The sequence below is a fragment of the Drosophila eugracilis genome, unplaced genomic scaffold (assembly GCF_018153835.1).
Source record: "Drosophila eugracilis isolate 14026-0451.02 unplaced genomic scaffold, ASM1815383v1 contig_2152, whole genome shotgun sequence".
Taxonomy (NCBI): Eukaryota; Metazoa; Arthropoda; class Insecta; order Diptera; family Drosophilidae; genus Drosophila; species Drosophila eugracilis.
Genome location: NW_024573036.1, coordinates 1,538,591 through 1,563,145, shown reverse-complemented (window position 1 = coordinate 1,563,145; position 24,555 = coordinate 1,538,591). Strand labels below are relative to the sequence as shown.

Sequence of the window (24,555 nt, the reverse complement as noted above, 5' to 3'; positions counted from 1 at the left end):
AGCTCAGCCTTGTCCTCGGGGAAAAGAGTCGTTTAATTGGATCGACTTGATGTCCATGTGAACATCCTCTTGTATATATATATTATATATGTATATATGTCGGTAATCGGTTTTCGTTTTTCGTTTTTCGGTTTTCGGTGGTTAAATTGTATGCACGTTTATAAAATGGACCATTAAAGAAGTTTGTTTGTTTTCCGTTTTCCATTTTCCGGTTTCATCTGCTCTCCGCTCGATTGAATTATCTCATAAATATTTATGTAGTGGCCACAAGTTGAATACTTCTGCTTGAGACAAAGATAAAGCTTTCCGTCTGTCTGTAATCTCTATAATATATTAATATGCTAATGAGTAAAATTTTCATCCTAGCTTAGTGCAGGCGTATGTATGTGTGTAAAGTTAAGTGTGGATTTTCTCTGAAAAATTCATCGAGTTTCGGGTTGTGGGACTTCAGTTACACTTTCGACTTCATTCGGTTGGAGTTTTAAGTTTACATTCCTAATAGAGCTACGACAAAAGACTAGAAGAGATCTGACAAATTGTGCATGCGGTTCACGTAGTCGTGTGTGTGGGTGGGACCGTAATACCAAAATATAAGTTTTATAGGACCCAATTGTTGCGGCCTCTTCGATTTTTCCTTTTATTTTTATGTTTTCCATACACTGGGAAAACTTGCATTGAAATGTAGAAAATCGCATGAGACACGTTCTGAGACCTAACATTTTGTATGGTACATTTCTTAGGATTTTCCAACATTTCCCTTACAATTTTTCCCAGTGTCCTCGTCACTGGGCATTTTCTTATACGGACGTGGTGATTTGCTCCACGAACTGCACGGCAGTGGGTCTGCAAAGGGACTGGGATCGTTTGAGCCGGCATTGTGGATTGTTTCGCAATGCCGAATTCCCCGCCGAACCCGAGCCCGAGCCCTGGCTATGGCGATGGGGCGTTCGTTGCAGGGAGGCATAGGCGTGCGGCACGTAGATGAACTCCCTTGTGGGGGCAGGCACAGTGGCAGGACCCTGCCGACAGTTACACTGCTGCGACATCGTGGAAAGGCCCTCCGGAACACTGCGACTGCGGGTGGAGCTGGGTGGTCCGTGTGGAGCAGATGTTCCATAGGTGACTGGATTCCTGCTCGGACTGCTGCAGGTGCATATCAATGGCTGACGGTCCGCCGATCCTGGGTTCCTGAAAAACGGCAAGTCAATTTCCATGGTTTAGGCGGGGTGTCAACACAGTTTTCGCATGCGGTAAAATGAAACGAGGGAGCTGGCATCGTAAAGGCCAAAGTGGCAAATTGGCAAAATGGCAATGTTGCGGCTTGCATGAGCAAGGAAGGCGGCCGCCAAATTGATTGTCTTCCTAGGGCTTCTAGCATGATTGCCATTGATTGTTTGGTTCGGCGGGAAATCTCTTAATTGGTTTTCCATTCAATTGAGAGGCTGCTCTCCCGTCTGGCTACTTTTATTTTCAATCAAATGTTATACTACAATCGAGGATATTATTAATACTTTTCGCTCAGCTCAACTAAATTTATGATAATGTTTATGGAAACACATATATGGCCATTTCCTATAAATTAAAATACGAAACAACCTGATAATTATCTTAATTGCCTGCACAATCGTTTCCCTGATCATTGGAAATAATGGAAAAGCCAGAAGTGAATGCTATTTGGGGTTTCAAAAGTCCATTAAATGAAATAGTACCATGCGAAAGCGAATGCAATTTACCTTCAATTTAATATTTTGCCTGGTAAAGTGTAATCCCTTTGACTTTTACCCATTTACTCTACGTAAGCTGTCGATAGCTACTTAACTTGTAAAATTGTCAGACAATTTGCAACTGAACTTTGATTTGCCATTCAGCTGCACATGAAAGGAGCAGGTTCACTGCACACACAGGAGTGATTAGGAGGGAGTCGGGAGTCGGGAGTCCCTTTTCATATATTTTACTCACTTGTTGCTCTTGTGGCAGCCCAGCTCGTAGGTGCTGTGCCAGCTGCAGTACATCTGCCCGTCGCAGCAGTTGCTGTGCTGCTGGATGAAGGACAGACTCCGCTGCAGTCGCTTGCCCATCTTGGCCCCGATGCTCCCCTGGCCCAACTGGTAGGCTCCACGCACCTGCACAGGAAAAAGTATTAGCATTGATGTATACTCTTGGATATTCCATTGATTTGAATATTTATTGGTCATTGGTCAGAGTCCCTATTGCTTAAGATAGAAAATGTCTTGGGATTTAACTGACATGCTGTTTCTGATAAATATTTCTGTTTTATTTATGACTTAAGACTTTTCTCTCAGTGTGACATTACCTGGTGCTGCTGTAAGTCGAGATTCTGGCAGGCCAACTGCTGCAAGTGGGAGTGTTGCTGCTGCTGCTGGTGTTGCTGCTGCAACATGTGCCTCTGGCAGAAGTTCGTCTGCAGATAGGGCTCCATTTGATTGAGACTAATGCAGCTCCGACTGAGCAGATCGGGGGCGGGGTACTCCCCGTATCCGTAGTCCATCGGCAATTGGGGGCGGTGCTGTCGGGCGGAGGAGTGGCGCATCAACATGGGAGTCGGCACATGACCGTTCCTCTGCTGATAATGATGATGGTGCAACTGCTGCTGTTGCTGCTGCTGCTGGGGCTCACTGATGAAGAATATTATAATTCCCGAGATGGCTGCCGCCGCCGAGCATATGTAATAGCCAGCCCGACCGTATTTAAGGGAGTAATCGTTCAGAAACGAGGTGAGTGGAACGCTTATCAGCACAGGAACTGACTCAACCCCGCGGATGAAACCTGCAACGTTACATAACCCCCAAGTTAAAACCAGAATTTAAGTACCGAAGAACTCTGTACTCACCCCAAGCCTTGGAGAAATGTTTCAGCTTGATGCGTTCGAGTGCCAAAATCTTCAGGGAGTATTGGAAGCCACCCAGGCCGATCCCATAGAGCCAGCTCAGTATACAAAGGCCTGTGTAGCCCATGACAAAGGAGAGGAAGAGGATGGCCAGGGCCACAATTGACAGGAAAAGCTGGGGGTTAAGTGAGAATTAAGTGAAGTTCAGGGACTTATCATTAAGCTTATGACCCACCTGTGTGACAATCTTGGTGTTGATCACAAAGTGCCTGATCACAAAGCATCGCCTTAGCAAGGCCCCGGCTATAACCACACCCAGGGCCATGGAAATTCCCAGAAAGGTCTGCAGGAGAACCAACTCCTGCACATCAGAGCCCTGCTCAGCGGCATTGAGAGCCTGTTAGGAAGTGAATTATTAAAAATATAAATAACTTGAGTTTATTATAACCAAAACTTTAGTTACACCTCCCAAAATGCTTTTAACTTCTTTAGAATAGATAGCCTAATGGATATCTTTCCCAATTTAAGTGAGATAAATTAGGAAAAGCACTCACCATTAGGAACATGGGTGTATAGATGCCGAAGGAGGCCACGCTGGAGGTCATGAGTAAGATTTTAACAGTCACCGACTTCAGTGATGATATGTCCAGAAATAGGTATCTCGGTGTGCTCTCCACCTCCTGGCTGAGAATCGGCTTCTTCTCCCTCATCTGGAAGGGAGAAGCACAAATTAAAACCCAGACTTTCCACAACTTACACAGTTTGCCACCTTTTTGCGCTGATTTTTGAGATGCTGAATGGCACGGCGCTGGGGATGATATAGGGAGGCGGGGCGGTACATTAGGCCCATGAAAAAGCTGAGTGCCGTCAAGGCAGCGACAATCTGGAGGCCCAGGCGCCAGCCCGCCTTGCCTACGCCCTCCTTCAGGATGACGGAGAACAAAGCGATGCCAACTCCCTCGCCGGACATGGCCACCATTTCGACGAATTGACGGCGCCGCTTAAAGTAATTGCCCAGCATCACGGTGGAAGCCTCCCGCACCATGGCGACCCCGACTCCAAAGACGATGCCTGTGGAAGTGTTTCGAATCGTGTTTTCAGTACACCGCGAGAAATTAGTAGGGACTTAAGACTTAGAACTAAGAGGAAAGGTTTTTAGGTAGACAAAACTTTTTCAAAGAGTTCTTTGAAGATTTCCAAGGTGATACTTGAGGCTTTTGAAAGGTTATTAAGAGTTTTCAAACCAATTAATATTACTTAAGAGTTCTATCAGAGATTAGGAAAGCTAAGTTTCTCGCAGTGCTTTGGGTGCAAATGATAAGCAACTTCCGGAGCCGGCTGACTGGCATCTGGCAGGTTATTTATTTATATATACACCATACACCCCGGCTATACGTACCATAACTGAAAACAACCTGGCCAAATTCCGTGGCAAATGAGGTGAACAGTATGCCCAGGGGCATCACCAGGCCACCCACGATGGACAGGAGGCGGATGGAGCGCTTGCGACAGAGGGACACCACAAACGATGTGGCCACCATGGAAACTGACCAGCTCAGGGCGCCCAGCAGTTCTGTAAGGAGAAATTAAGCTCTTGAGTGATAATGTTCTAAAGCGGGAAAGTCAACTTGACGAAGGTCATGGGCCTACGTGGAGATGAGTGTTTCGGAGTGTTAATATTTCAAAAAGTACACAGGCAGGGGGTCTTTAACAAATTGAAAGCGAGACATGGCGGGGCTTAAAGGGTAAGTTTAACTCTGACTAAATAAGCATAAATCAGGTTAAATGGCATTCCAATGTATATACTTCCACGGCTTTAAGTAAATCATTATTCAATTAAGTTTTAAGCAATTTGTTGTCTTAAGTTGCATAATTTATGGCCCCGATAAAACAGGTGGAAATCGACAGGATAACTTTTTATTGTTAAAAGATTAACTGAAGATAAAAGTGGAGTAAAATTATTATTACCTAAAGTAAAAGCAGTTGTTTATCATTCACTTATATCAAGAAACAAAATTGATATCAAACACAAAGCCAATTAATTGGAAAATAAAACATTGTTGCAATCTGAAAATGAAATGCCACCTGCTGACACAATATTAACACTCTATTCTTGGGATTTGTGGCCGTGGCTATAAACTGGCCAACACTTTCGGTCATACACAATAGTCACACTATTCTTAAATTATGTCCGCACTGTCAAGTGCAAATGAAATTTATGCAAAGGCCCACACCTGCAAACATCTATTATTCACAAACATCCACAAACATTTGCATTTGCAGCACAAACAGGGTGACAAACATTTTGATTACTCGACGGGGGGCCCACAAAATAGAAAACCAAAATGGAAAACACCACAAATGTGCAGGAAAACAAGAAAATGACCGAGAGATAACAACGGGCTGCGATGGCTCTGATTACACATTGCTATTAAGGACCTGGCCGAGGCATCTGAGCATCCTTTTCCATGACTTACCTATGCCACTGGTATTATGCAAATACTGGACGGCATAGAACCACAAAAGGCCGTAGCTGAGCTGCAGTCCGGTGGTCAGAATGTGGACCAGAAAGGACACGCCACAAATGATCCAGCCCCAGCCACCGTCGGGGTAAAAGTACTGAAAGTGCAGAGAGGTAAACTTTTGTTGATATCTTCTTTATAAGTGTATCTTTTTTAGTAGTTAATAAGAGCTTAATATATGTGGTTAAATGCCTTATCAACCTACTAAATCTTATTAAAATTATTAAACAGATTTATTTTTTTCAGTGCATGAAATTTATCCGAACAAAGGCTGACAATTACTGTTTGACAGGCCTCTCTGAGCATACTTTCTGCCCTGTTCCCCACCTGTCTAATGCGTGTGGTATCCACTCCGGTCCGTCGCAGAGCCGGGATATTCCGGTGCAGCAGGTGGAACTCTCGATCGGCCAGTCCTGGAAATGCCGAATCCTCCTCGTCAGTTATATGGCTAGGGTGTGGGGGCGTGGCATGCAGGCTGGGATGGTGGTTCCCCTCGTAGCCTGGGCATTCAGAAATATTGGAGAGATGATTAAATTATGGAGAAAACTGCCTGGTTTTCCACGGTATGTGGAAGTGATAGTGAGTTACTCTGAGGGGAGTTTTCTTTGTGAAAGTTAAAAATTTGATATCATTTTGATATTATACTTAAACATCAAAAGGAAAATCAAGAGTTCTTTAACATTCTCTAGTCACGGAAAACCGAATAAATTTTCCAGCAAAGTAAGTGTTTTTTTCAATTAGGCCACAATTTATGGCTTCCTCCTTTAATTTTGCATGAGTGTACTTACCAAAATAGCAGCCTCCATTGGCCATCAGATTCTTGGCCCTTTGTTGGTGGTGCTGTTGCTGCTGCTGCGGCGGCGGTGGCTGATGGTACCAATTATCGCAGAGGCAATACTGCGGGGCGTACTGGTGGGGGTGGTGTTGATGCTGGTGCTGGGGCATCTGGTGGTGCTGTGGGTGGTGCTGGCCGTGCTGGTGCTGGAGGTGGCTCTGATGGGCCGGGGGCCATTGGGTTGTACATATAACAGCAACCATTGAAATTGGGATTCGCATAACGGGGCGGCGGTGGGGCGGGCATTACACCACCCATCCCGGGACCAACTGCACCACCCACTACACCACTACCCCCGCCGTGTCGACTGCAGTGGGGCATCATGGGCATCTGCTGCTCAATGGTGGGCAATGTGGCGTAGCTGCCAAAATTGTCACAATGCCGTTTGCTCGGGAATCTGGGCAGAGTGGGTGGTGTGCTGATGGTTTGTGGGCCGGTGGTTTGGGTGGCGACACCTCCTCCACCATGGCAGTGACGGGTGGGCGTGGTCGTGGACTGCATTTTCGTTTGCTCAGCTGGTAAATAGGAGAGCCGTGGACATGAGACCCACCAGGCCAGCGGCTGATTATTGAAACGACACTCGTGGCACAAATAACGTTGGTTCGTCGATTCCTTCTCTGGTTTTTGTTGGTTGGTGTTCCCGATCCCGATCCCGTTACCGATACCGATACCGTTTCCTGGTTTCACGGTGGCTTCCTTGGGGTGCTCACAGCTCAGATTGTATCTTCGTCACAGAGCACATTTGTTGCACAGCACGGGACTGCGTTGTTTGGGCCTCACCAGACTCGAGTACTGCCGGGGATTCTCGTTGGGGTTCTCCGAGGGATTTTCCAGGGGATTCTTGGGGATTCTCAGCCAGGAATGATGGTTAGTGGTGCTACTGCTACTGGGTAATAGCTGGGGACAGCTGCCGTAGAGCGCCGATGAGGTATTAGAGAGGCGGCGGTAGTACGGTATCCTCTGCTCCATATCATCGCCACCGAACGAGGAGCCCAACTTGTACGGCTGACTGCGGCCCGGGAGCAGGCAGGATATGATGCTCCGGTTATCTCTACTATCACTGCAGTTGCAATCACATGTGCACTGGATGACCATTGTACTCCTCCGACTCCCCCAAGAATAGCTCTTAACCCTGTGCTCTCAACTCGGTCTGCCGAAGCGTTGTCTACTTCAATAATGCCCACTCCGGCAGTACATTATTTTCGAGTCTGGGGTCTCGGTCTCTGTTTCGGTTTCGGTTTTGGTTTTGCTCTGGGTTTGGGGTTTCAGTTTCGGTTTCGAGCTCTCCAGGATTTCTAGGCGGCTCCCGCCACCAGTGTCCGACTGCATCCATTTGGGGCCATCTCGAACATTTGCAAGCCAAGCGCAAAATTGTGTTGCCCCACTGAAAAAAAAGGGGTATAAACATTATATTTATTTTATTATTTATATATTTTTATATTTTTTGAACACAACTCTTTGAAAATTTTGATAATTTTTAGCTGTAAAATATTATTAATTAATAATATTAATATATGTCAAGTAATTTTCTTTCTTAAGTTCTTCACATTTATTTTCTGATCTTTAAACATATTCTAAAAACCCTTTCCTTTTGCACAATCAACTTAAACTAATTTGCAAAACCCATCAAAAGTTTTCGAAATTGTTTTCAGTTTTTCTAAAAACCGGAACGAGCACACAGCGATGCAGAGATAGAGCGTGGGATCGGAAAAAAGCGAACCAACGGGAGTCGATAAATAAATCAAATCAAAATCAATTTGTTTACTCTACACCAGCACACAAAACAAGGAGCATATGCAGTGCATAATTCAATTTGTTGTTCAATTGCGTGTATTTCAATTGCCTGCCAGCCATGCTAGTCGAGTGGGCGGCGTTCGGAATGGGGGCGTGGCCCACAGAACTTTGATGGGCGAAAAGTTTTGCGGTCACTGTGGCAGAAGAATTAGGGCAAATTGCGACTGGCACTTCGTATAACACATTTATGGCCCATCATATTTTATTAGCATTTTCTAAATTATTTAATATCCTCAATGGAAATGAACTGCAAATGGTTCGAAGAATATGTCCCTTTAGCGAGTGGAATCCACGGGCTAAAGTGTTCGTATTTGGCCTGGAAAATATGTTCTAAATTTCAATGTTTGTTTACCAAACTGTGGAAATGTTTGTGTGCACAACAGATTGGGCTGTAAAATATTTAAAATACTCAAAAATGCCACATTCTGTGGCACGTGGCTATAGTGATGCTTACTCTTTGAGAGGGCATAACAGCGATATTAGTATTTGGTCAGCCCTGCTTATCGAGGACCCTTATCAATGTCAGGCCAAGAGGAACTTTAATGGCGAAATATGTGGTAAATTTATTATTCGAATTTAATATTTATTTGCCAATAACAAGCTTAAGTGGTGTTAGAAATGATATTACAGGATGATGTGAATGCTATTTGCAGATTTCAATTTTCTCGCTTGAAAGTTTTTGACAAGATAGTTTCCCGGGTAAAGGTTTTTAACCAGATTAAAACTGAAAAGTTACTCTTCCCGAGCTATGGAAAGGAGATTGAAAGAACCTTCATCAAATATGTCAAAAATGAATGTTAGAATAACTCACTTGCAGGAAAATGCTTAAAGTGCTTGTAAATAGCTGACTAAGAATGGAATTTTGTAGGAAAGAAAATGTTACTAAGGCTGGAAGCTCATGAACTTCACATCACCTAAGCCAACACAAATCAAATTTTTTGCACAAAATGACTGTGAATTTTCTGTTGCCCGTGGAAACTTGAAGAAGCTGCAATGAAGCACCAGGTCCGCACGTCTCTCGCCCCCCGTAGAACTTGATTGATTTATGTCCTTATCGTTTGACTATTTCTCCATTAAGGAGCGATGGTATCATTTAGATTAGTCCAATGTCCCATTGAGGGGCTATAAAAATGATAAATGATCTGAAAGAAAACAAGCAACCGAGGGGGCAAGGAGCATTCGAAAACAAAAGCACCGAAAGGGAAACTTGCATCATTTTGCATCGGGAAAGTTTGTGCAGAAGCATATGGCCCAGTTATCCAGTTTTATGGCTGCACACACAGCGATTTGGCCAACGAGCATTCCACGTTTTGCCTCACAATTTTCACAATGCACAGAGGCGCATTTAAATTGATTGTGGGAAAAGCGGAAGCATTCCCGGAAAGAGGAAGTCGAGGAAAAGGAGCAACATCAATCAAAAGCCCGCTGTAAAGGAGCTCAGCAGGTGAGCGGTGGGTGGTAGCTAGCGGGTGGCGTATGTTGGAACTTTCCTTGGAATGATGCTACGACTATTACCTGTGGAAACATAAAATTTAACAACATTGTTGCAAAGAGCAAACAGGCTATACATAACGATATCCCATGTTATCCGCCGTAACGCTTCTTGGCTACACAGAAAGAAAAAGCGAGAAGGCAGTAACATTTTTCTGGTATTTCTCAAAATATTTAAAATTTAAAAAGCAAAGGCTACAGGATACAGAAATAGTATCAGTTTACCCCCAGTTATAAACAAATAAACATTCTTCTTTATATTAAAAAACAACAAGACAGTCTTTCTCTCTGCGAAAACACTAGAGCAGAAATATTTTCGCACTTTTCTTCTCTTTGCGGGTTGTCGGACTTTTCACAGCTTTTTGGGCTTTCCTTTGTTGCTGCAATGGTGCGTTGCAATAAAATCCTTAAATATCCTTGTGGCTCACGGACACAAATATGACTCGGTCGTGTCAGCAGTTTTATGTTCTTTAAAATGCAATATTAAAACGCTCGAGTGCCGGCGATGATGGCAGCGATTTCAATATGGACCCACTCGCCGCCCATCCCTTTGCTTTTGGCAGGCGAAGTGTTGACTTAACTGGTCATTGACTTTACCAACTTTATGCTGCAGTCAAAATTATGCAGTCCGTTTCGGGAACAGTATGACAGCTGACTCTTAATAAGGTCATAGTAGTTTAACTGGGCTTATTATTGGTGGATTAAAACGTAATTGGTTTTGCCTCTAAAGGATAAGCATTATGACTGTTCTTTACAGGTGAGTGAGTTTAAGTTTCAGTGAGTTTCATATTTTGAAAATGAATTTAATATCTACCCAAAATGAATTACGGTAGCCCTAATTAAAACGAGAAATGATTTTATTAGATCCAATTAACACAAACAAGCAGAGCTTCTGCGATATCGAATTTAATTTGTAAATTATTTCGGACATTAAATAATCATAACTATAGCTATGAAATTCGATTTGTTTATGGAATACCGTAGGGGAGCTGCTATAAATTTGTATTAAATAATTTAATAATAACTTAAACTAAAAGTTCTACTGAAACGTAAATATGAAACGTAATTGGAAGCCACACTGGCTGGCCTTACACTTCTTACACGCACTGTAACCACCCACATGAGACCAAAAACTGAGGCTGTGTGTGTCTGTGCGGTTGTGTCAAAAAAAGGCCAACTTTTATTTGCAGGGGGCGTGGCGCAGTGGGCGGCTAGGTGAGATTTAACTGGATGCCGGGTCATTCCGGGGTCGGTTTACTTTGCTGATTAAACATATGCGCCAGCATCAGCGAGCCGCAACAAAAAGGCAGAAATGGCGAAAAAGGGCCAAGGAGGCCAACAGGAGAGAAGCGATGGCTCAGCCGCATAAAATTTATTTAAACTTTTCCGCTAGCGTTTTTCAGCGCGGTTCGAGTTTGTCGCCCCCAACTGGCAGATAATGGGTATCATATTGCCTCGGGGTTTCGCATTTTAGTTTGTTTCTTTTTTCCCCTCTCTCTCTCTCCTTTCCCTCTGCACTTTGCATTGTAATAAACACACGACAATATGCGAACAGCGGCAGCCACATTCAGTGGCAACAACATAAACAGCTTCAGCACCCTTAAATAAAAATAAAAGTAAATAAAATGCGCCAGCCGAGCGGCGAAGATAATAAAACCAAGGCAGCTTTGTGGTGGCCATGTTCCAATTACAGTTTTCTTCTTGTGGCCAAAACAGCAGGAGCTCCCCCGAGAGCTTTGCGGTTCTTAAAGTTGTTTGCTGTTTCAAATGAAGTGCTTTTCAAACTGGGATTAAGAGAAATTTACAGGAGAAACTATTTAATTTTACTTTCAAATCAAGCAAAGCCATGACTGGAAAATGTAGTCAATGGTGAAAAATATTTTATATCCTTTTCAAATTAAACTTTATGAGACGATAAACTTCTAGGCATAGTTGACCACTCCTCTTGTCAGAGTGAACAATTCAAACTTTGGCAGGCAACGAAGCAGATCAAGATGTTTACCAGAGACATGTCCCATTTCGAAATACGAACAAGTTTCAGCCGAACAACTTCTCAAACTGTATCGAAATTGTTTGCCAGAACACGCCGACCCGACGGTCTTTCTATTCCTTTTGCCATATGCATTTACAACTTTTATTTGGCTGCCTGGCCCGAAAAGGGTACGAATTTTGATGTCTTTTTGTTGGGTCCTTTCGGGATATACAGGATATAAGTAAGTGGCTCCTTTGTGTGGCTGCGGGCATGCGAAGTGCGAGGAGATCTCGGCATTCCCCAGGGCAAAATCATTTGCAATGCAGCCAGCGGCAAAGGGATATATTAATACTTTTTCATTTAGTTTGCAGACTTCGCAACAAAAAGAAAACCGGAGGAACTTTTCAACTTGACCATTTCTTGCTCTGTCTGGAAGTTTTCGCATATTTTACAAGCAGAGCTCTGCAGTGTCGGCTAATGGATTTATGTTTTTAGCCAAATTACGAATTGAACCGTACACGGCATTAAAACTTGTCCCCAATAAGCCAATCCAGGAGTCTGGCCCGTAAATAATCGGCTTAGGAGAGGTTCATCCTTATCGCTGGAAATGCCCAACGAGCTGTAAACCCAACTCAAAAATCCTATCACGGGCCTAATTAGGTTTCCCGTTAGCGTCAGCGTCAGCGTCAGCCAGACATTAAAATTAATACTATTCCCGATATACATTTTTAATGCTAACCGTGCTGAGACCTCAGAAATTAACCACACCAAAAATCGGGAGCCATCCGGAAATTGTGGTGAAGCGGCGGCTGCGTGATTTTTTGTGCCTGCTTCTTTCTGTGGCAGGCGTGAGCCGCATCATCAAGGAAAAAGTTAAGCCCTTCTTAGCTGAAAAACGACACTTCCTTCCCCTCTCGCGTGCCAAGGAAAAGGGATGAACTCCGGCCGGAAGTCAAGCATCGTCTCATCTCGTTTCGGCCAGGCCTAAAAACAATGAAAATTACAAGGCATTCCGGCGGGCGGAGAGAAATTCGCAACAAATTTCCTGTGTCGAGCGCCTTGCTTTATCAACATCAGCGCTTAGGTTAAGAATGCACTGGGAGAAAAGGTTTCCCCTGAGAATATTGATTTTATATGTACAGATTACATTAAAGGGTTAAGAAGTAAGATCTAAAGTTGCCCCCAGACGAAGGCTTATTTTTGTCAAAATCATTGATTTTCAAACCAGTCAGGAGAAAACCTTAACAATAAAAGTTTTTGAACTTATTTAACTGACTTATATTTACTAAAACTTTACTGATATTTCCTCTCTGTATATAAAGGCGGCACTGACTGAGCCTGAAACCCACATAAACATTTTTATTATTGGCTTCTGGGCTTCCCAAAAAATAAAAAGGGAAGAGAAAGTAAAATAAAAAAAAATGGGGTCTTAGCCCAGATGCGTGTTTGTGTTGGACCGGAGAATCGAATTAGCATGCGAAATCTTTTGTTTGACTAACAATGTGTCAACGTGTGTGACGAGCGAGCGTTAGTCTCTGTCAGCTCATCGATGGTACGCAGTCGAGAGTACGGGGCACGGGGCTTGGATCCGAGCCAGACATCTCGCCATTAGGGCCTTGATAGAGCTGCCACCAAGTTTCCGACTTCCATTCCTCCCTGCGGCACAATGGCAGCCACGAAAATGGGAACACCACCAGCCCCCAACTCCCAACCCCCCAGAAACCTCATCAATCTTGTCGAGAGAATTTTGCTAAAATTTAACAAATTGATTTCGCTTGAGCCAAAAATACTAGGTGCCAGGAAAAAAAAGCGAAAAATCCACTAGGTACAAGGGCTGTGAAAATTATGAAAGGAATTCTGTGGTCATTATTCGGCTGGCCGGCAGTGTGCCATGTCTGACATCCTTTTAGCTGTTTGCCATCCATCGTTGGCCTGCTTAATTAATGTTCATTTGCAATGGATGAGGATGAGGATGTGTGTGTCCGAGATGTGTCCCCTCCAATCTTTGTTGACCTTTTGGCGAATGCAAGTTGAACCAGTGTGGCTAGGCCAAGTAGACTCAAACAGTTTGTGCTAAATTAGCAAATGACATAGTCAACATGGCCAACTTAGAGCGAAGGCAGAAAGCGGAGCAGCCAGGATGAAAGGCCTGCTAACCCACAAATGTACGTGCACTGCCTGGCCACCCCCTTTTCATCCATTTTCACCCATTTTCCAGCCCCCTTCAGCCCGCCGCCCACGTCTTTTAGTGCTGACACAAAACATAATGCCGGCGGGCAATGCTCTTTTAAGCACGCAGCTTGAATGGCGCCCACTGGGAAGCGGAATGCGGCTGACAAGGCACAGTGGCTCCAATTTATTGGAAAATTCATATGGCTTACAATAGGTATTATTCCGGCCAAGCTATGTAAACAGTTTAGAAAAGGAGTTCATGTTGACTTGAAAGAGGGAAACTTAGGGGAACAAATATCATAGATTGTTCATTACATGAGATTCATTTTCTCTTACATAACAGATGCTGAATGTTAGTCGTGGAAAGTTCTTCTTATAAACCATAAAAAGTTCTTCTTGGGCAGTGATTTAAAAGTCATTTCAATGTCCTTCGAATTTATAATTCAATATTCCAACTTCCTCCATTTGGGACTTCTGTTATTTCGTATTTTATTAATATTGCAAATCAAATCACCGAACTTTCGTTTATTTCATTTGGGAAATTGTTAGGAAGCCAAACCCACGCCCAGATCGTTTCCACTGTCCCCCAAACGCTGCTAGTTGGGTGTCTAGCGAAAGTGCCTCAAATGCGCATAACAATGATCATTATATACACACGTATACATATATATATATAGCTCTGAGGGTCCTTATATGCAGAGGAGACCACCCAGTTTCGTGTAGGTGATGGGCTCATCAAAATTGTGACAAAAAACAAACAGACACGCAGGCAACGGGCTAACAAAAAGTTAAACAAAGCGACTGACAGTCGTCGTTCGGCTAATGAAAGGCATCGGGGAAAACTCTCTGGCTGACTGACAGGAGGATTTGAATGGAGGTGGTGGGGAAACTCTAAGAAGCTACCACCACCCCCTGGGAAACCCCAACACACCCGTGGAGCACCGCTTGAAGCTCCAGCCATAAACGCCATGCTGATAACTTCTTTATGTCTGGGGCCAAGTAAAGACATTGCCTTCCAAAAAATTATGCCAAGCCAGCAGAAAGAGCGGAGAAATTGCCAAGGAAAATATATAAAATTATTTTAAATTGAAATTCTGTTTATCTGACGTTGTCCTGCGGACAGGGGCAACGGGAAATCCAGCACACATCCTGCCTGCCCCCATATTTACCGTTTTTGGGGGTAATTCAATAAAGTGGAAAATGATGCTCGTCGTCAACGTAATTTGCTTTCGTGGTTTCCACAAATCTGCCAGCAGCAGTTAGCAGTTAGCAGTTAGACAAGGACAGAGGAGTAGTCGGCTAAAGGACTTCGTTCTGAGGCTCTTGAATGCCGTTAATCGGTCCTTCAGATCACATCAAACAGAGGCAAGTGCCGCCAGGACCAAGAACCAAGCCATCCAGTTATCCAGCCAGCCACCAACCAAGCCGACTTGACTCCGCCGAGTTGGCATCATCATCAAGTGATAAGTGCGGACAGCTCACGGGGCCGGGGGAAGGAGCCATAAGTTTTGCGGGAAAACGCCATCTAGCGTCTAAAGTGCACTTGGAGAAAAGGGGGTTATTATTTTATATATTTTAAAACAAGTTTAATCAGCCAAAGGGGGGAGTTTCAAAGAAAATTCATAAATACCTGCGCTTTATAAAAATTCCTTTACTACCGTAAAATGTAATAACCTTAAAGCCAATTTTTATGCAGTAATAAGGCTACACTCATAAAAATAATACTACATTAAATAATATATAAAGTATCAAGAAAAGTCTTTTAGGTAAACATTTTTGATCAACAGCCAAAGGGGAATATTTTCTATGGCGATTCATTCTCTACCCTTCTTGGTCTTTTATTTTTCCAAGTGTTTTTCAGTCCATATCAGTTAGTTTGGGGAGCTTGGCTCGTAGCTCAGCCCCTGCTAAACTCAACTCAACTTGGCGCTCATCTCATCATCGTCATATGGCACACAAGTGGCAAGCGATGAGTTTTTGGAGGAGTCCCAAAGAAAACCAGGCGGCATGCAAACAACAACAACGGCTACAACAACGACAACAGCGGGCGCCACACAAAAGGCGATTGTGGGTAACAGGGGGGGAAGGGGTGGCAGGCTGTAAGGGGGGTTGGTTGGTTGGAGGCAGAAGGACGGGCTTGTGGAACGACCCCATTACGTGCCAAAGCACTAAAAACAAGCCACACGAGGAAGCGTCACCAAAGTTGGCGGCACAAAGTGGAACAGGGGATAGAGGAGGCACAGGCGAGGTCAAGAAAATAGAGTAATATTTTTGGAAGATATTCTAGCACATTATAGCCGAATGAGGTTACTATTGGGTATGAAGTTTAAGCTCTTAATGAGTTTATCTTCTATTATATTTGTTAGTAATGAAATTGTAGTTTTGTAATTTTCAAAGTAATGCTAATATCTTGGCCGTTGTTGTCTTAGATGTTCCACAAGGCTTATAGCAAGAGAGTCTGGTATGTACAAATATGAGGAACGAGCTCGTAAATTTTGTCATATTTTTTCGCTTTTCTTCTCATCTGTTATTTTCTTTCTTTTTTTTGAAAGGGCGTAGTACGATAGGGCTCACCAAAGTAAACTGATCGGACAATAGCGAAGCGTGAGCCGCCGCGCCGCGCCCCGCCGCCGCCGGTCCGTCCGCCGTCCGTCCGTCCGTCCGTCCGTCCGTCCGCCGTCCGTCCGGAACGCGAGATCTCAGGACTATGCAGACAAAGCTGAGATTAAGCGAAGATTCTGAGGTCCCGGGACAGCCAAGTTTATTACAGCATCCTGCCACGCCCAATCAACGCCCACAAATCGCCAAAAACTAAATTGCTGAAATCTCAGGAACTATTGCGTAGAAAGTTGAAATTCAAAAGTATAATCTTTAAATGGCAGCGCTCGTATAGTGGTACTACTATCGGGCCCACCCACCCATACGCCCACAAGGCCAAAAGCGGTTTCGGATTTTCTAGAAAGCGATTCTCGGTAACTATAAGAGTAGAAAGTTCGGATCAGCATGTATGTTTCTATAATGCCCCAATGCGATGTTTTTCCAATCACGCCACGCCCACTCTAACGCTCCAAAACCCAAAAAACCAAAAACAAAAACCGAAAACTATAAAACTACACAATTTGCAGGCACGTATTAGGGATCCTCCAACTCCACGGGCATCCGGCCCCCCACTCCACGCCCACAACAAAATATTTTTTTTTTTTTATTTTTTTATTTTTTTTTTTTTTTTTTTTTTTTTTTTTTTTTTTTTTTTTTTTTTTTTTTTTTTTTTTTTTTTTTTTTTTTTTTTTTTTTTTTTTTTTTTTTTTAATTAATTTTTTTTTTTTTTCCCCATGGGGGGTTGGGTCTTTATAAAAATTTTCCCCATATTTCCCCTCTCAAAAAGGGGGGGCCTTGTGAATAATAATATTTAAAAAAAACTCTTCTTTTTTGTTTCTGCACTTAAATTTTTTTTAGCTTTTCATTTGGGCTTTTCCTCTCTTTGTTGCTGTTGCTGTTGCTGCTGCTGTTTCATCGCACATTTTCATGTTAATGCGCCGGAGCTTATTTTTCATCCTTGTTGTTGTATTTTATTATTTCCCCGCACTGGTGCTTGTTTTGTTGTTTTTACCAGCCCATTAAAAAATGCGAGCACACGCACAGTTTGACATGCACTTTTAATCGATTACAAAAAAGAACGGCAAGCTGCCACAACTTTTGCACGAACATCGAAAAATCAAAGAGGAAAACTAAAAAAGCAGCACAAAAAGCAACGAAATCCGGCTGCAATTTTCTTGGCACACGATTTTCCATATTTTGTGCATATTATTTTCCTTTTTTTATTTGTTCTTTTGTCTGTGTGGGTTCCTGTCCGTAAGTGTCTTTTGGGGACTTTTGCTGATGACTGCTCTCCGATTAAAGTTTACTTTTTGCTGCTTTAATTGAATAATAAATTAAGCGAACGGCACCCGGGCTCATGGAAAAATAATCACGAAAATGTGTTGTAGACAAAGTGAAAAAGTTTAAAAAGCACAACGAACTTGGGAGCACTCTTTGGTTGGTAAAGGAAGTGGGTAATGGGATTGTCCATTATGAGGGGAAAATATGTACCTGTATATAGGATTTCGTGTTGTAATAATAATATAATAAAAGTACAAGAACTATGCAATGCCCATTCAAATTAATAATTTTCAATTAGAAGATAAGCCTTTGTCTCTGCACAACGGCCCATGCATCTGAGAAAACCCTTTCCAAGGGCCTTCTGTCACAGTGAAGTTCCATTTAAGCTCCAACATTAGCAACTTCTTTGAATTCCCTTGCATCTGTTCCACTTTCTTCTGGGCTCTTCACGGCTTTTGTCCTCCTCTCAAGATGCACAATAAATGTGTAATACCCATTATTTTATTATTCTACTTTAAAATTATTCTGCTCTTCGAACAACAGCAGGGAAAGCAAAGGAATTGCGTTGAATTGCTTCAAAGAGCACTGAGAAATAATAAACAAATCGCAGGGAGAACTTGTGCATGTTTATTTGCGGTCCTTCGAGGCGGAAGGGTGAAATTTTTACAAAAATACCAAAGAAGAACGCCATCAGAGCCATGATAATTGCAAAAACATTAAGAGAGAGAATCTGAAGTTTCGAATATATCGAAATTTACCAACAAATTTGCGTTTATTTACGGGGGAGTGCTTTTATCATGTAGAGATGGCAGTCATAGTTGTTATTCTATATTTAAAGATTTCCTTTTCGAATGGAACTCTGAAATACATTAATCTAAAAGCAAATAGTGCCTATAATCTTAGGTCATTCCCATTTTGAAAAACTTTTCATTTGTATTTGAAAAACCTCCATTATACCATCGACACTGCCATTAATATTCTGCCAGCTCTAATTTTCCGTTTATGGTCAACGATGTGTGTTTATACGCATGATTTTGGGGGAAATGCGAGGAGGAGCTGGTGGCGAAGCCTGCTTAGAACTGCACATTCGCCAGATACGAGATGGCTGACAGATACAAAATGCATAAGCTGCTCAAAGTTTAATCGGTTTATGTGACAGCTGAGAGAGGGATTTCCAGGGGGTGACACTCTACTAAATCACAAAGGATTTGCAAGCCATAAACTGCCATGGCCAAAGCGGAGAAACTGCAGACGGCAGACTGCAAATAAAACGCAGCATCAAGTGGCTGTCAATGCGTTTTGGTTAGTGCTCAAGATAAGATGCACTTCACATTCTCTAGTCCCGAAAGTTTCCTCGGGATTAGGCCCCGAAATTCCATGCTGAACGGGCCGAAAAACAAGAGGCGCAGAGCGAAGAAAACGCACCATGGGACAATTAGGCGATGCTGGGAAAACCATGGGAAATGGAAGTGGGGAAAACCCAGGGAAACGAACGAAACCCTTGTGTGGTTTGTGCGGCTTGATTAAGAAGTTTTCGGGTTATAAATGATACAAGCGGCGGCAAATTATTCAAACTAATTGGTTTAAACACTGCAGGGAATCCGCTTCTTAAAGCGCTTTAAGGAAAGTTGAGAACTAATACTTGAGGCAAGCCAAAGAATGTCTCGGACCTTGTTATGAAAAGAGCAAACAGAAAAGTTTTCGGGGGGCTTGGCCAAAAGGCAGGCAAAGGCAAAGTGTCAAATTGGTTTCCCTTCTTGTAATGAATGGGCTGCCTGGAACAGCTTAAAAGGAAATTTTAAATTAAAGAAAGTCTCTCTTAAAATGAAATTTAAACTACTCATAAATATTCAATTACCAATCACGAACTCTTCAAGCCGCTTTTCGGTTTTAATTACATATTCTGCAAACTTATTCAAAAAGCTGTAAGGAACGCTTCTGATTTAATTAGCCTCAAGGATTTCCGTTTAAAATATCAATCAATAATAAAAACAACAGCTCGTATTATGCAGTGTGAAATTGAACGCCAAAACGATTTTTTCAAGCTTCAGAATGAATCATAATTAAGCTGAACGAAGGAAAATCAAAAGTTAATCCTCTGAAAGCGGAAAAATGCTGCCGAGTTGCACAGAAGACCGTGGAAAGTGTCTTCATTAGCATACACTTAGCAATTTAAAAGTTTGAAAGTCACTAAATTAGCCGAGAGTCTTATTCAATGTTTCGTGAATATTCCCGAAATATGCAAATTATCCACACTTCATGCCGATGACTCCCATCTAATTAAAAACTTTGCCAGGAAAGGCGACTGGCAAATTGCCTCGAATTGGCAATCGCTGCTGAAAGGTCATGGCACTCAGCACTCAACTCGATGACTTTCGGAGGGTCCAAAACATTGTTTCATTGTTTTCGGATCTCGGCTTTCAGGTCAATCCCTTTTGTTTTTCGGGCCAGCCCTTTGGAAAGATAAATCTTAATGTCTATCTAATCAATAAATAATTGGCATGTCCTGTTGATGCAGCCTCACAAAATATCCATTTCACTGTAATCGAAATCCATAGAAAAATCTGAGATAAGCCAATTGTAAACAGCCGGGGAAAGGGTCTCCTACACAACCTCATCTCCGGAAAAACAAAAACGAAAAACAAAATACAAAATAAAACCCGAAATTGTTTGAAACAATTTTTGAGGAGAATCAGCAGGACGGAATGAAATGAAATACTTTCGATTGACATATACGAATTTTGTTGTGATGGAATCCATTGTTTACAGGACTCGAAATGAACTTGTTATTCGAGTGGAGGGAAAAACAAAGGGAAAACAAAAATAATGCATTTGTCTGCGGGCGGGCGGTGTGGAAAATTTTGTGCGCAGCTCAGCAGGAAAAGGGGACGAAACAGGACGAGTTCTGTCCTGTCACGACTCCTTCGGCACAAATTTAATATTGTAAATGGAAATGGAATGCTCACTCTGAAAAAATGATGATTTACGATTTAAAAAGTTTAGAAAACTTTAGGGGAAGGTACATATTTGAAATATTTTCACCAACTTTTGTCACTATAATAATTGATAAAATATTTGTGTTAAATCGTATCGTGGCAGATAAAGTTTATTGGTTAAGCCATCTTAGTTTTGGAGTAAATAAGTAGAAGCTATAAAATAAAGTGACATATCATATATATATAGAGATACCTTGATTTATATCTCTGCCAAAAGAAGTTAGAAAGCTTTTTAAGTCCGAGTGTAAAACGAGAACGAGTGGAAAATTCGCGTGAAGTGTCCTGGCACTTAACCGTTCAATTGATTTTCGACAAACACCTCACCTTTCGCTTGTTTTCCCAGCTGACGGTTAGTGTCAACATTCAACATCAACATTGGCATGCCAATAGCCCAATGCGAATCGCGAAATCAAACTATGCAAATGAAGGCTGGCTGGGTGGCAGTGGCTGGGTCGTGACCCGCGAATTGCTTTAATCAAAACCGAAAAGGTGGCCTGTCACTAAATGGAATAAATGTAAATTTCATAAATGAAGTGAACACACACATCCATTCAGTTGGCGTGGCTGTGGCATCAATATATCATCAATATTAAAATGCAATTACAGGCTGCCGCCTGCCAGCTGCCTGCTGGGTAATCACATAAAAAATTAACCAAGAATTGCGCTAAACGCTGGGCTCGACCCGCTGGATACCTTGATTTTCCGCCATTCATGGCCGCAATTTCACCGTCAGTTTTTGCCGCAGTTTCCCCCCTAGAGAACTCGCCTGAAAGTATGCCACGGAAAACTCAAGCAACTCCGACGGCTTTTTCATCGCCACTTCTGGCGGCCAAAAGTTTTCCTCGCCATTTATTCGGTATCAGCGGTTCTAGCTGGGTTTTCGCGTAATTGTCAGGTTGTCACTCTTCGTGTTGGGTAAACTTTGATGTTAACTCTCTTTGGGTGTTTTCGTGGAAATGCTGGGAAATCCCTGGCTTTTCAACGATTTTTGGTTCCCATTGTTGACCAAAATTGGAAAACTGTGGGCACTAAAGGCATGCGGCTCCCACCGCCTGATCGAAAAATAATAAATACAATCGCCATTGTTTTCCAAATATTTTCGCAATTACTAACAATCGAACAAATTTGAATGCACTTGAAAATATATTTTGCCCTATTATTAATTTAAGCCTCCTCAAAAAAGCTTCTGTAAATTATTGCTCTTTTTAGTTTCATAACATATTTCCAGAATAATCTTAAAAGTTATGCTGCCACTTTAATGAATAAATAAAACTGTACCAAAGTTGTTATGATTGCAGTCTGAAACATTGTGAATGCATTCGACTGTTAAAGTTTGGATTAGTTGCTGAAGAAAGTTTAGTTTAAACACCTGCCGACTAACTTTACGTTCCACATGGCCTATAGAAACGACTTGAGCTTGTGGCTGAACTTTAAATCCAACATATTTTATAGGAATAATCTAAAAATATCTTGTTCTGCTAAAAATGCGAATAAATTAGGTGAGGATGAAAGGTTTCTTTTAACGAAAGCCACCTCCTTCTATCGCCCAATATCTCAATATCGAATCAGGCTAATCCGTACACGACCTGTTTCACATTTCCGCTTGATCAACCGGTAAACCAGAGCCCACCGCAATTATTCAGATACCTCTTAACTAACCGCATCGAGTTACAATTGCCATTGCCAGAAACCATTACAATCGATTCAATATTTGTCAGGGAAATGTCATTAATATATAACGAGTGCGCTGCAGAAGTGTCCAATTTCCAGGGAGGGGACTCTGATTGCCTGGCTAATAATAAAGATTCAAAAAATAAAAGCCCGGCTCACAGTTAATCTAGTTGGAGACCAGCAGCCACTAGCACTTTACTCTTTTCTCGCTTCGTTTCGCCACTCCAGCCATATCTTCACCCCTTGAGCCACCTTTCTCGTATTTCCCCGACGACACGTTAAAAAATCTTACAGTTCCATATATGAAAAATTCTCTAGGAAAAAAATCTTAAATGAATGAACAATAGGTAAGTTTCAAAAAGGGGAAACACATTCAGGTTTTCTGTTGTTCAAGTTATCTAATTATCTAGCTTTATAATGCCTTAAGTTTTTACGATTCCAGACACTACTATTGGCTGAAAGCCAAGTATTACAGCTTAAATGGCTAATTTGACACCTTGCTGATCAAATTACTGGCTTTGGCGAGCTGGATGCCTGGCAAAGTGATGCCAAATTTTTGGTGATATTTTTCTCGGTGCAAACCTCTCACTAGAGCTTATGTATAATGCATGGCATCTCTCGACTCTTGGCTTGTAAACGTAGCCAGGCAACGGCCAACAACTTTGACTGGTCTTAATCGCTGGCAAAGGAAAACCAGGGGACAGGCGACCGACGACGGGGGGTCGTGGAAACTGTCAGCGTCATTGCTATTGATGTCCGTCCTCGCACTTGGCTTTTAATATTCAAAATAGAAAAATACGAAAAAATAGGATAAATACAAAAATGCCAAAGGCACCCAAAACCAACCTAAAATCGCCGAATGCACAGAAACAACATTGTGCTGGAAAATGCCGCTGTCGCTGACAGTTGACGCCAGGAATTTATATTTATATTTTCACGGTTGGCCTTTCTTGGCTGGTTTTTATTTATTACTTGTATTGCCTTGTTTCCTTTTTTTGCTGTATTATTTTTGACAATTTTTCGGAGGAAAACTGTCGGCACTGGAGGCACTGAGACACTGGGAAAATGCGGAGATGCGATGCGGACAAAGAAAAGACCGACGCGAGCGGGCGAGAAAAGCGGGAGAGACTGGCTTGTCGGGCAGTCGAAATTCAACTGAATCCGCTGTCAGGCGGCCAAAGAGACCGGACCGGCAGAGCCACCCGCGCCTCCACCACCATCTGCAACACCACCACCACCCTCAGCCACCACTCTCTCTTGGTTTGATTCCAAGAGACACAGCTTTCTTCGGCGGAACCATAGCCATGCAAAATAGCCAAATAGGCGAGCGTTTCGAGCATTGGGCCTGAAGAGCGCTCGTTTCTCTGAGGAATTCCCCGAAAGAGAAAGAGTGAGAGGAACAGGGAGAGAGTGGCGCGAAGAGAGAGCTTTTTCCAGAGACCCCATCTCCCACAAAAGGAAAAGGAAAACCCCACCGAAACTGGAAAACTCTGCAAATTGTCGGCAAAAATATATAGTAACCGAGTTTTTCCAGCACAACAAAAAAGCTCTCAATGATTACAACTTACACTAGAGAGAGACGGCTAGAGCGGAGCGGGAAAGGGACAGGTGACACTATGATAGAGTGTGGAGGGGGTATCATTTTTGACTTGTAATTGAAATTTCATGGATTATTAGTTCACCCACACAGACCCAGACCCAGGATAGTAAAAAATTGTTTGAGAGAAAATCTGTGCTCTTCCGCCATGAAACCACCACCCATCCCGATTTTAGCCACCCAAAACCCCTCTTTCATAACCAACTGTTGATTGGGGCCAATCCAAAATGGCTTTGGTTCTTTGGTTAGGGATGAGGGGATTCCCCGCTTAGGCATTGGAATTTTTGCTCTTTTTCACTAAGCAGGGGTGCTGGCCCAACTCCCACTTTAACCCCTTCGACGCGACCCCTTGTTAAAATCCACCCAAAAGTCTCTGGTTAATGAAGCGCTTTATTGGGCCATCGCCAAGGGCCGAATGAGAGGTGAACGGAGGCCAAAACCCGATTTACACTTGGTTGGCTGACACTCCTCGCCGCTTAATACGGCTCTTTTATGCCGAGTGCTGAAGGTCAGGCCCTCGGGGCCTTTGTTGAGTGTCTGAGCTGTTATTGCAAGACCAAATTTTGGTAATGAAATCGAAACAAATGCCGAAATTTGCCACTTTATTGGTTCCCAGGGCGGCATAGCAAATTATTTTGAAAGTTTCAAGCGAACTACAAAGTTGAAGTAAAAATGTTTTACAAATTGCAGGTTGGGAATCGTAGGCTTACAGCTCTTAAGTAGTTTCGGTTAAGTCGTGCTAACAAATTCCCACAAAACATCCCTTCGACCCTTTTGG

The 24,555-nt window shown here is 42.7% G+C and overlaps 1 protein-coding gene across 1 annotated transcript; it reads right to left on the bottom strand.

Annotated features, from left to right (window-relative positions):
* Positions 1-23,307, bottom strand: LOC108111149. Its single transcript, XM_017220517.2, is given in 14 exon segments — positions 1-1,188; positions 1,960-2,123; positions 2,315-2,787; positions 2,852-3,023; positions 3,084-3,245; positions 3,403-3,558; positions 3,618-3,919; positions 4,248-4,421; positions 5,326-5,467; positions 5,698-5,870; positions 6,159-6,378; positions 6,380-6,759; positions 6,946-7,589; positions 23,027-23,307. Coding segments are annotated over 13 exon segments (3,264 nt in total). The 5' UTR covers positions 7,301-7,589; positions 23,027-23,307; the 3' UTR covers positions 1-797.
* Positions 23,308-24,555: the final 1,248 nt, after the last annotated feature.